Source organism: Mastomys coucha, unplaced genomic scaffold (genome assembly GCF_008632895.1).
Source record: "Mastomys coucha isolate ucsf_1 unplaced genomic scaffold, UCSF_Mcou_1 pScaffold21, whole genome shotgun sequence".
NCBI classification, from domain to species: domain Eukaryota; kingdom Metazoa; phylum Chordata; class Mammalia; order Rodentia; family Muridae; genus Mastomys; species Mastomys coucha.
Genome location: NW_022196904.1, coordinates 150054041 through 150071350, shown reverse-complemented (window position 1 = coordinate 150071350; position 17310 = coordinate 150054041). Strand labels below are relative to the sequence as shown.

At 40.0% G+C, this 17310-nt stretch overlaps 1 protein-coding gene across 1 annotated transcript in view; it reads right to left on the bottom strand.

Annotated features, from left to right (window-relative positions):
• Positions 1–17310, bottom strand: part of Trpm6 (transient receptor potential cation channel subfamily M member 6) — a 147730-nt gene that overhangs the window by 79727 nt on the left and 50693 nt on the right. Inside the window, exons 10-17 of the mRNA XM_031389892.1 lie at positions 16125–16197; positions 15901–16001; positions 11544–11678; positions 10374–10427; positions 9143–9283; positions 7028–7162; positions 5211–5491; positions 3238–3466 (exon numbers count right to left, since the gene is read on the bottom strand). Of these exons, the coding sequence (XP_031245752.1) occupies positions 3238–3466; positions 5211–5491; positions 7028–7162; positions 9143–9283; positions 10374–10427; positions 11544–11678; positions 15901–16001; positions 16125–16197 (1149 nt within the window). The remainder of the gene's footprint in view (positions 1–3237; positions 3467–5210; positions 5492–7027; positions 7163–9142; positions 9284–10373; positions 10428–11543; positions 11679–15900; positions 16002–16124; positions 16198–17310) is intronic.

The following is a 17310-nucleotide window of genomic DNA, read 5'->3' as shown; positions in this document are numbered from 1 at the left end:
AAAAGATTAAAGATAATTTTAAAAAAGAGTAAGTGGGGAAAAAAAAAAAGAGTAAGTGGAGCCGGGCGGTGGTGGCGCGCGCCTTTAATCCCAGCACTTGGGAGGCAGAGGCAGGCAGATTTCTGAGTTCGATGCCAGCCTGGTCTACAGAGTAAGTTCCAGGACAACCAGAGCTATACAGAGAAACCCTGTCTTGAAAAAAAACAAAAAAAACAAAAAAACAAAAAACAAAACGAAACAAAACAAAACAAGAGTAAGTGGGAGGATATTAGAGAGTCAGAACCATTCCCAGCTCAATTTCTATCCTGAGTCTTCATAGATTTTAATGCAACTATTTGTGTTCTACAAACGTATTCCTCAGCTCTAAGCAAAGGTGGACAGAGAGCTGTCCATACACAATTATTTGCAAAGGCAAAAATCTAGTAGCAATCTAAATGTCAAACCATATAGGTACAGTTCATATGGAACAACTTTACAGTACAATATCATATTAATATTAAAGAGGCAAATGTAAGGGCAGGAGAGATAAATCAGTGGCTCAAAGCACTGGCTGCTCTTGCACAGGACCTGGGTTCAGTTTCCAGCACCTATATGACAGCTCACAACTGTCTATAATTCTAGTTCTAGAAGATCTGGCTCCTTATTCTAGTCTCTGTTGGCACCAGGCATGCATGTGGTACATATACATACATGTGTGCAGTTACTTATTTGTGTGTGTGTGTAAAGATAAATAAATCCATTTTCAAAATGTAAATATACATACTTAAAAATATTTTTTCAATTTTTTTTATGTGAATGTGTGTTTCCCTGCATGTTTGTCTGTGCACTGTATGACTAGGAGTATATGAAGTACCCACAGAGGCCAGAAGCAGGAGTTAGATCCTTGGAACTAGACTTACTGACTGCCATGAGCAGCCATGTCAGTGCTGAAAATCAAATTGGAGTCTTTAGGAAGGGCAGCCAGTGGCCATAAGCACTGTACAATCTCTCCAGCCCCTACTTAAAAGTTTAAAGGTACATATAGCACACTTGTTTCCCTTGGGAAAAACTGTGCCTGGATAGGCAGTAAGGAGCATTATTTTGTAATGACTACATGATTTTAATAATTTAAAGTCATTAAATAGATATTGCCATGTAAAACATATTCAAATTTATATCATAATCTTTAGAATACAAAAGATCCACCTCGCATCTTATAAAAACCCATTGTTTGCCAGAAAGATGTAAGTGGAGGCCGGCCACCACATGCTGAACACTAATAGTCTTTTGAGCAGAATTTTATGTTCAATTTTTATATCCTTTCCAGATAAACAGTTCAAAATATTTACTACATTTGTAAAAGCCAACTTACTGTGTGCTCTGTCTTTCTTTCAACTAAAGTTATGTCTCAGCATCCTGGAATTCATTGACCAAAAGTTACATTAATCTGCCAGCCCAACCTCATGATTTCATAGACCAAAGCAAAGGCTTGCCAAACTTGGTTTTTTTCCTCTCATGCTGAAATGACCTGCTAAGTTTTGCTTTAAGCTGTGAAGACTCTGTGGGCTTTAGTTCTAATTTCTGACCCAAATACATTAATAGCAGTCAGGTGCACACTGACAGCAACATGTTAGTTCTACTTCTAGGAAGGCCTCTGAACCCTTCTCCCTGGAGACACAGTATTTCACCACAGCAGGATATAAAGAACCCACTTCCGAGGAGAGGTTAGAGTCTGTCATACTACGTGATTTCAATCAGCTTTCTCACCCACATGGTTCTCCATGGTGTTCTTACAATTCATCCACTTGGACTGCTCTAACAATGATACCCTAAACTCATTTGCAAATCTGTTTCATAGGCCAGCATGGATAACTGGATTGTTGGCACCTGATAATAGTGGGTGGTAATTGGAGTTTGGGCACTTCCTACAGCAAGCTGTTTTGTAATGAACATATGTTTGGGGGTAACATTTGGACTTACCTTTCAACCACTCCCCCCAACCCACCCCCAAACACACAAATGCACACACACAATATAACATACATACATACATATATATATATGTGTGTGTATATATATATATACATATATATATACATATATATACATATATACATATATACACACATATATATATGGCAAAATTCCGTTAAGTTCTCAGAGACAGCACTTCTGGAAGGTAATGTGTGTCTCTCGGGGGGAGGGGGCAACTCTACCTCAGGCTCTCAGCCACAGCCTTCTCATGACCAGGCATTTGTAAGCAGCTACTTCCAGAGCTGGGAAAGTAGAGGCAGACCTATCCCACCTCTGTTTCCAGATGTGACATCAAAGGGAATCAAAGGAGAACTTTAGGAAATGATGGCTCTTTCTCTGGTATTTTGTGAAACTTTAGGAGATAATTTTTGATTGGCATTTTTCATCTCTCTCTGATCTCACTGATAGAAATTAAAATACAAATAGCCTTTCCTATCTTACATAAGATTTATTTTATTGAGTAGTATATCTACTAAAAAATTCATATTTTATAACAGCCACTCTGTCTAACATATACTAGGTTTTAAGAATTGTAAAAGAACAATTAAAATGCAAAGTACAGTCTCATGGAGGTCTTAACAATCGGGCTTCATTTCCTTCTATTGAGTTTCACAGATATATGCACTTTGAGGTTGACCAGAAGGAAAGCTTTACACTTAGAATCCATGGTACTTGTTATAAATCTTAGATGCTGAAATAAGGTGTTCTTGATTATGTAACTGAAGAGGCTGAGAATTTAGACCTGGTGAATGGTGTAAACAGTTGCTAGAGGAGAATCTTATGAAACAGCCATGGAGTCCCAGAAGCAATAAAAATTGCTAACTTTATTTATTCTCTTGTCTATTCACATTTATTTACTTTGTGACGCTGAGGACCAAACCCAAGTTTTTGTGTATGTTGTCCAAACATTCTAAGCTATGCGCACAGCCTCATTTCTGTTGGAATTCTCGGAGGTTCTGTCATTTGGCACAGTGGAGTGTTGCTTGTATTTGTTTTTGATTCACTATGCCCTCTCAGGGGAACGGCTCTGTGGCGGCAGAGCAGGTATAACCGTCCAGTTTTGAAAAGTCATTCTGGTAAGGTGGTTTCCAGAGATTCCTAAGAACGAGTGACCTGTGCACCTGCAGGAAGCTGCTGTTGGCTAGAGGCACCCACCTGGAACTCCAAAGCACGGGCCTTCACACCACACTGACAATACGACACAGGGCAAGAGAATGTATGTACCTTCAGCCAGGAGTTTTTCCTCATTTTCAGACGCCCCATCCACATGTCTGTCAGCAGCATTTGGGTACAAGAATGTGACACAAAAGGACGCAGGCCTCCGGACACCGCCAGTTTCAAGCAGGTGGAATTGCTCCAGTTCTTGAGTTCGTAGGTCAACAGCTTCATGGCCATCGGCTCGTTCTGCTTAAAGGCTTTCTCTAATACATCCAGGGCGAGCTGGCCAAACTGCCTGGTGACACGGAGGTGAGGAGAGAACACAGGTCAGTCAGAGCCCCAAAAATGTCTTCAAAGGTTGATTACAGCACACAGAAAACACCAGTTAAGTGATCAAAACAAGACTAGGCTGGCTTATAAATGGCAGCTTAGCCACTGCCACCAGAAACGAAGGCCGCTGCTCAGAAATGGATCTGTCTCTCATACAGAAGGAAGACAACTTCTTGCATTTTCCTGGTGGCTCAGAATAGAAGTCAGTGTTTGTGACAGAAGCTATCCCATGCTGTGTGATGTGCTATATTCAGCCTAGTGTAGGCAGGTCTACATGATAAGACTTAATATAGAAATTCTAGCCGGGCGATGGTGGTGCACACCTTTAATCCTAGCACTTGGGAGGCAGAGGCAGGCGAATTTCTGAGTTCGAGGCCAGCCTAGTCTACAGAGTGAGTTCCAGGACAGGCAAGGCTATACAAAGAAACCTTGTCTCAAAAAAAAGAAAGAAAGAAAGAAAAGAAAAGAAAAGAAAAGAAATTCCAAAAACCCCATGGTGTCCAAGAGACATCTTGGAACCATGTTTTTTATTATTATCATTGTTGTTGTTATTATTATTATTATAGTTATTATCGTTGTTATTATTTTACAAAATCCTTAAATATATAACAAGCTAGACCCAGAAACTCTGAGGAAATTTCCTACGTGGCTTTCTTCTCTGAAAATGCACTAGTTCAGTAAATCAAGCTATAGGTTAGCTCCATCATTCACTGAGCGTCTCTCCAGTCTCTGTTCACAGGTTTATTGCACTTGAGTAATCAAGCTAGTGGAAACAGCTCCACTCCTTTCCATTCCCACCAGTTACTTTCTAGATCTTTGCTATGTGTGTTTGATTCCCCAGCCTGAAAGACAACCTTAGAACATCAAAGACTTCAGACTCCAAAGAGCTTCAATGTCATTCATTTCAAAATCATCAACTGCCTTAGGGAAGTAAAGGCTGACCTGCACAATTCAAAAGTAGTTATGCATGGGCCTCAGCTCTCCTATATTCCACAGAGTTCCTTTAAAACCTTTATGGACCCTTTACTACAAGAGTGAGTGAAGGATGCAGTGTTGTGGTTAACATTGGCTGCTGGGTGAACAGGATTAAGGAATACTTAAAACTCAACATTATACTGTATCTGTGATGCTGTTCTAGGACTTGGCATGAGAGACTAAGTGGATTATGTGAGAAAGATGCTTTTTCAAATTGGATAAGCACTACCTGGTCTGTCAAGGGGCCCAGAAAGGATAAGTACAGAAAATGAATTGGCCTCTATCCCTGAGAGGTGAGGCACCTGTCACCTGCTCTGGACACCAGCAGTCTAGGCTCTGAAGCCTGAAGATTCCACCACATACAGCAGTAGCACCCTCCCCAGTTCACAAGCCTTCAAGGAGGATCCCACCATTGATGCTGTGGTTCTGGAGCCTCTGGACATGGAGTCAGCCATGTTTCTGACATCCCTGGGTCTCTAGGGTCCACAGAGTTGTGTTGGGAGTTCTCAGCTACCATAATCACTTAAATAATCAATTCTCTTACAAAACCCCTCCCATAAAACCATCTATACAGCCTACTGGTTCTACTGGGGGCCAGGGAGGAGAGGGCAGAATGCTTGAATAAAATACACAATTCTAAGCAAGTCTATTCATCCTCTGGTAAAATGAGAAAGAAAAACATGTCTCCACATTCTCAAAACTGTTGGTGTTCAGTGCGAAGAGAGACGACCTACTCTGAGTAATTTTTCAACTCTTCTGAAGTATCATCCACCATGTTGCTCTCTTTAGCTTCCCGGGCCATGGCTCTGTAGAGGATGCTAGCAATGACCGCCTTGACTGTGGCCTCTTCTCCATGCTGCCAAAAGAACATAGCCATCTTCTGCCTCTTCATGAGCACTGCCCACACTAACAGGTCATTGTATGGGTAGATAAAGCCAACAGCCCCAGGGTCCTCTGACAGGCTGTGTCTTTCCTTGGACTTCTTCTTTGATTTATGAGAGTCTTCAGGCTTGTCCTATTGCAAAGAAAAACAAAGGCCTAAGGGCTCAGATGCATGACATTCTGTAGTATAGTACAGCACATATCCTAGAGATACTGTTTTAAAATAATTACTACCTATGTTAGATCCCAGCACTGAAGAAAAAAGACAGCAAAAGGAACAAAGAGCCCAGATATCCACCATAGTAGGACTGTTAGTAGAAACTAGCCAATAAACCTGACACAGTGTGCCCATTGTCTAAGGGCATACAAAAGCAATTGGCTGGAGATGGAGCTCTGTGACAGGGTGTCCCACTGTGCACAAAGCCCTGGGCTCGGTTCTCAGAAATAAAACAAAAACAAACAAACAAAACCACATGCCTTATTGAACTACAATGCAGAACTTAGAAGGCTGGAAGGACAGAGTTCAAGCATAGTCCTGACTCTGTCATGAGACCTGGTCTCAAAAACATAGGATTAAACCAGCAAGCACAATGTGTACTTTGATGGTAATCTACTTTGGTAAGTAAGAATTCTATTTTAAATGTTCTCTACTTCTCCGTTAACAAAGTGATTTGTCATTGTTCCTTTGAAGAATGTCACTGGTGCTGCCAACCACATATTCAGTGCATCCGTTGGCTTTATTTTATTCTGACGTATTGTCCCCCTGGAAAGCTCACCCTTTCCACCTCCCCAACATGCCACCCAAATTCCCTATGTGACTTTGTACAGCTTCCTGCCTCTGAATCAGCGTCCTATATAAGGTTTACCACCTTGAGAAATGTAGAACTATTTCTCAGTCACCATTTCTTTCACCTCTACCTGTTCATCTTCCAAAGTCAACCAAGTACTCAACATAATGCTTCAAAGATAACAAAAGTTTTTAAATAATTATTTGTAACTTGAGGCACCATATCAAAAACGATTAGAGTGTTTCTCATATCTTTCTATGGATTCAAAACCAATCTGTTCATTAATGATAATTAAGGGCCATGCCAACAGCTATGGATAGGAAGCATATTCTAGCCAAGAGCTCTTGATTTCCATGGAAATACTTAAGCAAAAGCACTCTGCCTCAGAGAAGAGTAGGCTAAACACACACAACCAATATCTTTGTTATACTAAAAATTAAGATAAAACTAACTTCCAGAAAGACTTTGTTGGATAAAGGAAGATACAAAAGGACCACCTCTCAAGAACAGAGAGCTCCAAAGGGAGTGATCCTCATAGCAATGAGGCTTGAGTGGGGAGGTTAAGAGTGTCATGTTAGGCTAATGAATATTTAATACCATGGCATATACAGCCTGCCTCAGTCACCAACTGCACAGGGAAGAGGTAGAAACAAGGAAGAGAACATAAGGGGCAAACACAGACAATCCCTTGGTCCTCAGGGCCCTGTGCTGCTGAAGACCAGCAGGGCCAGCAGCGATCCTTGTGAATCACATCATGTGTTTATTTATGATACTGAGGAATGATTCTTCTTTGGCACCTCCCTTTCTCCAGTGTCAATGAAGAAGTCATTGCAGTCTGCAAAGCCAACTTCATTTTCAACTCTACAAACAATGGAGTGTACCTTGGATTTGTAGGGCTGGGCCGTCCTGAAGAACTGGGAGTGCAATGTGCTTTCAGAAGACTCCTTTCGATTTCTCAATGAATGGCTCTGATGAAGAGGGTGCTGGGAAAGGCCCTGAGCAAAGCTGGTCATACCCTGGTATATGGTGTCATTTTGTTTATTAAAGAAAACAAAAGAGAGATTAAAAAAAGATTATTTTAGTGACATCATTTTCTTTCCAGACAACAATGAAAGATAAATATATGTCTTCTCAAATACTCAACACTTCTGTCTCTTGTCCATGATTAATAACTAATGTCTCTGGAGATTTCTCACTCAATAGCATCTCCCAGTTTCCTTCTGATAAATATTACTATTTCTTGACATCTTAAAAAGCATACTCTTTTGTTCCATATTACGCATCTGAATTCCTTTCCTATGTGGAAATTCCTTTAGAATCAATAGATGTTCTAGCTTCAAGCCTAGTTAAAAACAGGTAATAAAGTGTTATAGTTTTGATAAGAAAAAGTTTCCATTCACAAGCTTAAAATGAAGTTAGAAAGTTCTGGAATTTTTCCAGGTGATATATGATATCTCCACTGCATGGCCATCAAATGAAGTATCAACAAGGAGAAACAGAGATAAACAGAGTCTGACTGAAGAGCCTGGGATACAAACCATAGGTTTTGAAAATCCCTACTCTACTTTCTTTCACTTTGTGTTCTATGGATAAAAAGTGAACATAGAATAAAGTACTTCAGAGACAACACTCAAGTTATTTTCATCATTATTGTAGTAGAGAATTAATCATATCAACATGCTAATAACCATTATGAATATTATTGCTAAGTCACTCAAAGCTTGCTCTGTAATAAGGATTGGAGGGTTGTTGGTATTCTCACAATTTTATGAACAGGACATTAACATGCCCAGTTCTTAGAGAGTGGGAACACAGACAGGTTACGTGTCATATACCAAGTAAGGACACAAATAGGAGTTTATGTCAGACCACACTACTCCACACCATGTAGGTGGTAGCACTGTGGTCTGCTTGCAGTCTACTCCGAAGCCCCATTTTCTACCCTTAGGGAAAAGCAACTAGTGAAATGGAACATATGATACTGCTAGGCCATTTCCAAAAAGAACAAGAACAGAGCCTCTTAGTAAGCATTGAAAAGGCTTCGCCAAAGCCACATGGTGACCTTGTCCCTCCAAAAGATGCTGTGTGTCTTTTGACCTCCAAAATCTTAGGAGAGGTTATTTTCTCCATGAGATGAGGGCTTCCATGTGTTTTTCATGATTTGGGGGCATTGTTCTGTTCACTTCCTAAACTTAAATGGAGTTATCACGTCCTCCAATTCTTTATAAAGGTCCAAAATAGCTGGATATCCCAGGTTCTTCATGGAATCTCCTCCCAAGCCATATTCCAGTCCCATCCCTGTCTACCCATGTCAAACACCTCAGTGTCACTGCAGAACCCCACCCTGAGATCTGAGCTCTGTATCCTCTGTTCCCACCCTTCTCTTAACATCCGTGTCCAGCGCTCCTTTTCTGGTGTCTGTGTCTCTAAGAAGAATGAGGCTCCTCTGGCTATGGGTCTGTGGTGGCAACTCTCCCTTTATAATCTTGGTCTCCCAAAGCTATGACAGAAAACATATTCTCATCTGGAAAAGCATTTCTCTTTTTAAGCTCATTTTGTTTTCATCTTCCAAGATAATCATTTCGTGTTTAGCCCAATATTCAGTCTCCAGACTATAGGCCATTGTTAGTTTATAGAAGTAAATCTATTAAGTGTTTGATGTTTGACTGTTTTGTTTACAAGAGGGACAAAAAGAAGCAGCTGCTCACTCACCAAATTTATCACACTGCTTCTAAGTCAAGGCAGCAGTTACAACATCCAGCTTTGTGCTGTGGGTAATTTATTTATCAATATGCTTCTTGGAAGATGTTTTTTATTCATCTCATGCCAGCATGAAAAACACTACGACAGTACTCTATGTACAGCAAATAACACATGCCCTCACATAGAAGGCCCATTACAGAAGCTACTGCCCCTGGGACTCCATCAGCCATTTTCCTAAAACCATGATTTGCAACTCCCTGCCTTCTCATTGGAGTACTTTCCAATGATGTTACCTTGTGTTTTCTGTAGAGGTTGTTGTAGAGAACTCTGAAACTTTTCCTAGTGTAGCTGCTCCGATACGCTCCACCAATGAGATACTCTATTACCAGTCCAATGTCAATGAGTGTTATTCTGTAGCTCGAGAGAAGGGTATGCTGTAACAAAGAGCAGGAAGTCACACCTTCCAGCTTTCTTCTCCGTTCTCTTTTACCCCGCTCTCAGAAGACAACATTTAACTTATCCATCCCTTTCTCTTCAGCAAACTGAGATACAGTCTTAGAAAGTGATTTAGGCAAGTCGCTTTGCTATAGCTTAAATCAGTGTAACTTATATCAGCATAGGCAATTTTGCTTACTGTAAATTTGCCAAGTATACATGTTCCTTTCATCTCACTCTCCAACTAAGTCACCTGAAGCAGAAAGTCCACACTCTATTCAATGAGATTCCAAGTTTCCAAAAATGACAGAATTCCTAAAATGTACTGTAGGTGGCTTTTTGCCACAGTGACAAATGAAAGACACTTTAAGTTTTCAAGATTTGTTTTATTCAACATTCAATGAGAACACGCTGAACAAATCACACACAAGGATATTGAGCCCTCTTTACTCCCTGCAATAGGGCTTAGATGTACTAAAACATTGTTTACACCCCTAAGAGGCCACTGGTATTCAAAACAATGTCAACAGAAAAGATCTGAAATTACACACTTGGCATCACCAAAAGGCCTGTGCTGCTGAAGTTCTAAGTGGCTGTGTGGTGAATATAATCCACTGGGTGGATGGTCTGCTGATTATGGTTTTTGCTTATTTTGATTGCTTTTTCTGTGATTGGGGTCAAATATGTAGCCCAGCCTGTCCATACAACCTAGATCCTCATGCCTCAGCCTCCTGAGAGCTAGAATCATAAGCATGACCCACAAAATCTGACCTGTTTATTTTTTTTTTGTTTGTGAGGTGGTGACAATGGAACTCAGGGTCTTACATGAGCATTGTGACACTGAACTACACACATCTGAGCTATGTTTGCCATGGCCAGTGTCACTTATTTGATGGGCAAAACTTTAAAACCAGAAACAAGGTGGGGAAAACAAAAAAAGTAAAGTTTGGTGATGACAGTATTTAAAATCCTACATACAAAGAGTAATTCACAATAAAATCCAAACCTACAGTTTACAAACTGGCATTCCACCATCTCAAAGCTAAGACAATATGCAAACAGTATTTTCAACTTTCATAGTGAGGTTACCTGTTTTACATCTTGGACAAGATGACGCAAAAACTTATTCGTTGGTCCTTGTTTCTGTGATTAAAAAAAAGAAGAAGAAGAAGAAAAAGAGTCATTTCCTTTAATGATCATATGCTGGAATACATAGGTAATCCAGAATATCAGAATCTTTGACATCTTTAGTAATGAAGCTTGGACTACTTAAGAGAAGCTATGATCATTCTAAAATAGTTTTCAAAGCAGATACACAGAGAAAGCTAATAAGGATATTAGGATGTTGTGTGGTAAAAAATACAAATTTTGAGCATTTTTTACTATCTTTTAATATATATAAATTCTAGCAAATTATCACATTTCTTTGCACACACATCCGTTCTATCAGTTGGTATTTTGTTGAGTCCTTATGATGCTCAGCTTTCTAAATGGTTCAAGGTAGTGTTCATAATAATAGAAAATAGGGAGTAACACATATCCTAAAATTAGCCAGCAGGGTGAAGGTGTGTGTGCTCAGACGCTACAAGTATTTCAAATTCTAGAAAGATATCACTGTTACCTAACTGGAACAATGACAAAGACAGATGTGAATGTCCTTTGAGGAGAGAACATTATTGAAAGAGACGGGAAGGACAATTCAGGAAGGTATTTGGCATGAGCAATAGCCACTTTCACAATGGAGAACCCAGATCAGTTTCAACAAAGAGTTTCAGACAGAGAAGTTTTAAGCACATTTTTAAAGAAAATCTTCTATTTTTATATTTGGTGTATGTGTGTGTGTGTACGTGCCTATGTGTGTGTGTATGTGTGTGTCTGTGTCTACAAGTGTGCACACACGGAGGTCAAAGAATAACTTCCTGAGGTGAGTTTTCTCCTTCCACTATTCAGGTCTCAAGGGTTGAACTTGGTTGTCACCCTTGACCACAAGTGCCTTTACCCAGTGAACCATTTCACTGGACCAAGAGCAGCACTTAATTGTAGCTTTAGGACAAGATATTCCACATAAACTTTGTTCTCATTCATACTGCTGTCTCTATGTCTTAAAATAAGTTGGAATTCATAAGGCTGTGTCTTAAGTTGGAAAGTAAGTCTGCATTTCTGAAAACGATGTTGGTACATGAGCATTGGGGAAGATAGGCAAGCCAGAAGCTAGCAAACAAATCCTGAGCAAGGCGACATGAAGCATTCCGTACTCACTGTATTATAAAGATCTTCCAGCCGAGGGATGGTGAGAAAACGGTGTAGGTTCACCCCATTCTCTATCAAGAGTTTCACAAAGTCCACTCGATCCATCACCAAGGCATCTAACATTGCTTGTTCTAGAGCACCAGGCTTCGGGAGGTACGAAGAAGGAAGAGATATGCAGATGATTAATGTAAGAAAAATAAGAATAACTCTATGTAGATATTATCATTATAAAATACAATCTTCTTAAGAAATGTTCAGGGCCTAACTGAAGACATAGTCAAGAATGATTCATGTTCTTGTATGAGAAAAAAGCAAACACTGTAACACCCTCAGAGTTTCCTAATCTGATGGTGAGTCTAAAGGTAATTCTAATGAAAATCTAAGCTTTTCTGGGCTTGCTTTTAGATTGGAGATGGAAGTAAATGTTCACTAATTCATTTGACCACTGAACTTTTTTTTAATTTTTGGTTTCAATTTTGTTGTTTGTTTGTTTGTTTATTTGCTTGTTTGTGGTTCCTTCATTCTTCCACTTAAACTTTACCTGGGTTGGGGGTATAGATGATATATTGGACATTTTTATTTAATATTCCTGTATCAAAAATTCTACTAAAACCATAGCAGAGGGATTTATTTGAACAGATTGATTCGCAAGTACTGGGCCATGGGATGGGGTTGGAGGAAATGAGAACAGCAGTGTGGAATGTAGAAAGCAGTCGATCAAGTGGTGGTTGTCTCAACAGTCCATCCAAAGCCAAACAGTTGAAATGACGATCGTCAAGAACCACACTGATTTATGCCATATAACAACCATACCACAGTGAAGTCCATGTACACATGCTCAGTTTAATGCTGGTGCCATAGTTAAACTGTTAGTAGAAACTACCCAGTAAAACTAATACAGTGTGCCCACTGTATAAGACACACAAAAGCGTTCAGGTGGGGATGTAACTCTGTGTGTGAGCAACTGATGTGGCCAAATCCCTGGATTCAAGTCTTAGAAATAAAACAACAGCAACAACAACAACAACACATGTTTTATTGAAGTAAAATGCAGAACTTAGAAGGCCATGAGGACAGAGTTCAACTTTAGCCTTAGACAGTCTAAGCATCTTTTCCAAATTCTAGTGGAGTGCATGGCACACAAGGGCTCTGTAAGTATGATGAGTTCATGACTTAAGAAAAGGCTCACACTTTACCATGAGCAGAGAAGTTTGCGCCTTCTAGCTGGTTTGGACATCTTTTTCCTAGCATCATCACCAGTGAAAGAGAAGACATGAGTGTGCTCACACTGAGAGGGGAGTCCCCCACCAAACAACATTAGATGATCTTTTGCTGAAGCTCAAACTCACAGGGCAAAAAATATCTCCCTGTCTGTCTTCACCCTTGAGTAAAATGTTTAACACGAATGGATCAAAAAGCTAGTTGGAACCAAAGAGTTCAGGAGGAATGGCTCCAAAGGACTATTAGGAATAGTTTTGGACAGAAAGAATAAAATGTATTCCTGTTGCCATTGAACACAGAGGGAAGAACGTCCACTCAGCAATCAAATGTACTCTTAGGAATTCGTAGACTAACCCTATGCCACCAGAAAAGAAAGGCTTCACTGAGTCTGAGAAGCTGAAAAAAACCTAGCAAACACAAACACAAGAAAAGCAAGAGGCATAATGAGCAGCAATTGAGGAAATACTCAGAAAACAGGAATCTAGGAAAAGCAGAGGGAAACACAGGAACTGAAACATGAATGCAAGTTCAAAGTAATGTGCATAACGAATCTGTAGTGTTCTGAGTGGGAATGGCCTCCACAGGCTCATATAACTGAATGGTTGGTCTCTAGTTGGTGCAACTGTTTGAGAAGGACTAAAAGGCATGCCTTGTTGGAGGTGGTGTGTCACTGGGGGTAGGCGTTAAGGTCCAGAAGACTTGCACACTGTTCCAGTGTGGCCCTCTGCCTTCTGCTTGTGGTTTTGACAAGTGAACTTTCAGCTGTTCCTGACATCATGCTTTTACTCCACCATCATAGACTCTGACACTCTGAAACCTTAAGTTCAGTCAAATACTTTCTTCTATAAGTTACCTTGTTCATAAAGTTTTATCACAGCAATTGAAAAGTAACTAAAACAAGACCTAACACACAGAATTGTGAAAGTTCAAAACCTTGAAGGAAGAGACTCTTTTAAAACTTCCAGGAAGAAAAAAAAATGGCCACAAAGGGCCTAAAGACAGAATTATTCTCATTTGTCAGCTTCAGTGCTAGGCATTCAAAATTCTACAGGAAAAAAAGTATTCTAGAACAAGCAAAACCATTCACTCTGAAAGCATGGCTCCCTGAGATGAATCCTTAGAACCTATGTTAAAGTATAAGGAAAGAACTGACTCCACAAAACTGTCTTCTCATCTCCACTTGGGCATCATGGCATGTGCACATTCACACATACTCAGACCCACACCACCACCACCACCACCACCACCACCACCACCTCACCATTACCATCATTCCAACCTCAACCACCACCACCAAAATAATAATAATAACAAAAATTTAAAAATATTTCTAATCATGAGTTAAAATATAGCCATATGTTAGATCCTCTGAAGATGAATCTTCCATGTGCTCTCTTGGGAAGTTGCTAATATGTGTCATTACCAAAGAGTAAAGCTAGGAAAGGAATCTTGAGGAATAGGAAACATAGCAGGGGGAAAGAAGATCCCATGCTGGTGAGGGAAATCCCAGAATAACACAAGCAAGCACCAAAACCAGAAGACAGCCTTGGACATGACAGGGTGAGCCTCACAAGACAGAAAGGCCAAGAAGTTTCTAAGGCTGGTGAATCAGAAGGTATTATGTGATAAAATGTAGAATTTAGAAAGTTGCAAGTATCAGGACAGTCAAAAATGTCAAGTGTAAGGGCTCATTGCCACAGAAAATCATAATTTTCATGGTCTTCTAACTTTATTTGATGTTTTTAAACCATGTGCATGTGTTACTTTGAATGAAACACTACTGAAGTGTAGTCACAACTTAAATTTTTAATAAAATATTAGTTGGTGTTATTACTAATATTGAACCCATTTTCCTGCTTTTCACTGATTTCTGTTATTGATAGCAGAGGATAGCAACATGCAGCATGGTGACAGTAGAAATGGGCACAAGCCAGAGTTCAGCTGCTCACTCCGGCAAAAGGCTGGCTTTGATTGATTCTTTTAGGGGAATGATCTAAGATTTGGTGATTGTTCCCTAGTCAATAACCACAGTTTCAAAGAATTTTCTTCTCACGCGTAAGCATCCTAGTCTTATACTTGGTGGACTAAGAAATGTTCAGCTCCATTCAAGAGCTTTTGAGTGTTGCCTGTCCTTTCTTGCACAAACTTCTTGGCCTCGTTGCAGGGATGAGGGAATGCTGGTGTTTGAGTAGAGAATGCACAAGTAGAAGGAACACGGACCCAGTCCAGCTGGCAGAGATCAAGTTAACCCTTCATTTTACTCCTGAACAAACCATTGTTCAAATGGCCAGCATTTCGACATGCAGAGCAGAGTCTGACTCAAAACTGAGCAACAAAGGGATAGGCAATATGAAGACAAAGATGCGAAGTCCTATCTTCCCATCTAGTCATCTATCATATAACTCTAGGCTCTCAAGCAGAGCCAGTACTTTTAGCTAAAGTATCTACAACTTATCCTGGACAACTGTTATCAGAATGGCCTTCACTCTTATGGGATGCTGACTTTGAGTTGACCCACAAGTCTTTCCAAGGACAACTTGTGGAAAAAGGTTTTCCCCTTGGCAATAATTATTCCCTTCTTTGTTTGCCACTTGCGTAGTCAATTCAAAGCACACCAGCTTTAATCTTGGTTTAGTTACAAGGGATTCCTATACGCATTTTAGTTTTGTCTGGCCCATGACAACAACACTAATGACAGAGTGTAAAGAAGGGGGGGACAAGTACAGAGACAGGAGACACACATAGTGTTTTCAGTGGGTTAAGAGGCTAGTAACTGAGAATCTATTTGCTTTTAGTCTTCTTGCGGTAGCTTCTATATGTTTCACTATAAATACTACATTTTTATGTAAAAAAACTAAGATAATATTTAAGTTCTAAGTAATAAAAAGCAAAATCACATTCATTAAAAAATGAATTTAAAATCTTCCCAGCCTTTTGATGTTTTAACTTCCTATTTCAACCTTCAAGAAGCCAGAGAAATTTTGTTTTCAGGGAGACAAATCATGGAAGAGGCATGCCTTTGCTTCCCTGGGTGCCTGGACATCAGAAAATGGTAACTGATTCTCCTCTAATTTTGTCTTTATCCCCACCCCCAATAAACAAATATGCAAAATTCTTGTTTCAAGTAATGTCATTTTCATTATACCTTCCAATGCTGCCCATAGACTAGGATATGTTTCTTGGCAATATCCATTCTATCCCAAGCCATTGCCAGATTTAATTGTTCTGATATTGATAAGCTTGTACCTAGGAGAAAAGAAAGGGATAATAATCTATTCTATTCAAAAATATCTAGGTGAAAAGCACAGAAACTTCTCGAACGTGAGACCAGGAAGTGAGGTGGAACTGCCGATCATCTAGGTCACTCACCCTTCAGCAAAGCCGTGAGGATGGCCAAATCAAGGTCTTGGTGCTCCTCAGAATCAGCATCAAATATGGTAATCTGTGATGGGTAAAAATCAGAAAACCACACAGTTTAGAATCTACATTAGCAATGTCTTCAAACAGTGCCATAAGATCAGCATTTAAGCCACAGGAGAAAATATTCCTTGCTTTGCCATTTCAAAACACCATGGTTCTATTTTACTTATAGAAGAAAAACTGTTTCAAATAAGGTGACAAAAATTAGTAGCACCTTGAGAAAAACAATAAACTTTAAAAATCCACTGTAAACCAAGCTGGCGAAATGGCTCAGCAGGTAAGAGCATTGACTGATCTTCCAAAGGTCCTGAGTTCAAATCCCAGCAACTACACAGTGGCTCACAACCATCAGTAATGAGATCTGATGCCCTCTTCTGGTATGTCTGAAGACAGCTACAATGTACTTAAGTGAGTAGGGCTGGAGCGAGCAGGGGCCCTAAATTCAATTCCCAGCAATCACATGAAGGTTCACAACCATCTCCAGTGTACTCATATGCATAAAATAAGTAAATCGTTTTTTTTTTTTTTAAATCCCCATGTGGAGTAGAGCTTACAACTCACCCGCCTCAGGCAGGGAGCCTCTGTGTAAACTCCCAATAGAAATCAACTCACTCCTCCTGCAGAATGGCAAACACAACACGTGGGAGCCCTGTGTTCCCTTAAACTCTGAGACTAAGACCTTTACTTTATAGTGATCAGTGAATCCTCAAATACTCCCCCTAAACTCAGTATGATGACCGTGGACCCCCAGGGATGGTGCAATGAACTGCAGTCTCCCCAGTGTCCAAGTGCTCAGGACATTCTAGTGTGTGAATGACGTTTAATATAAATCAGCATATGTGTTGTAAGACTTTTAGCAAAGTAGGATGTTTTCATGGTTCTTGTTTCTTCAGTCCCTCACTCCCAGCTCCTCTTGCACCCCCCCCCACTTTGTACCCTCCCCACAGATTGTTTTCCTCTTTATGTCCCACGTGTCCTTTTCTCCTTGCACACATTACCTTTAGCATTATCCTTTTTTGGCCTCCTTTCTAGACTTTACCTACATTTGTACCTATTTACATACATACTACACATTTCCAAATGAAGTTATATTTCCTGTAATACAGGAAGCTACATTGACAGGAAAAAAAAAAAA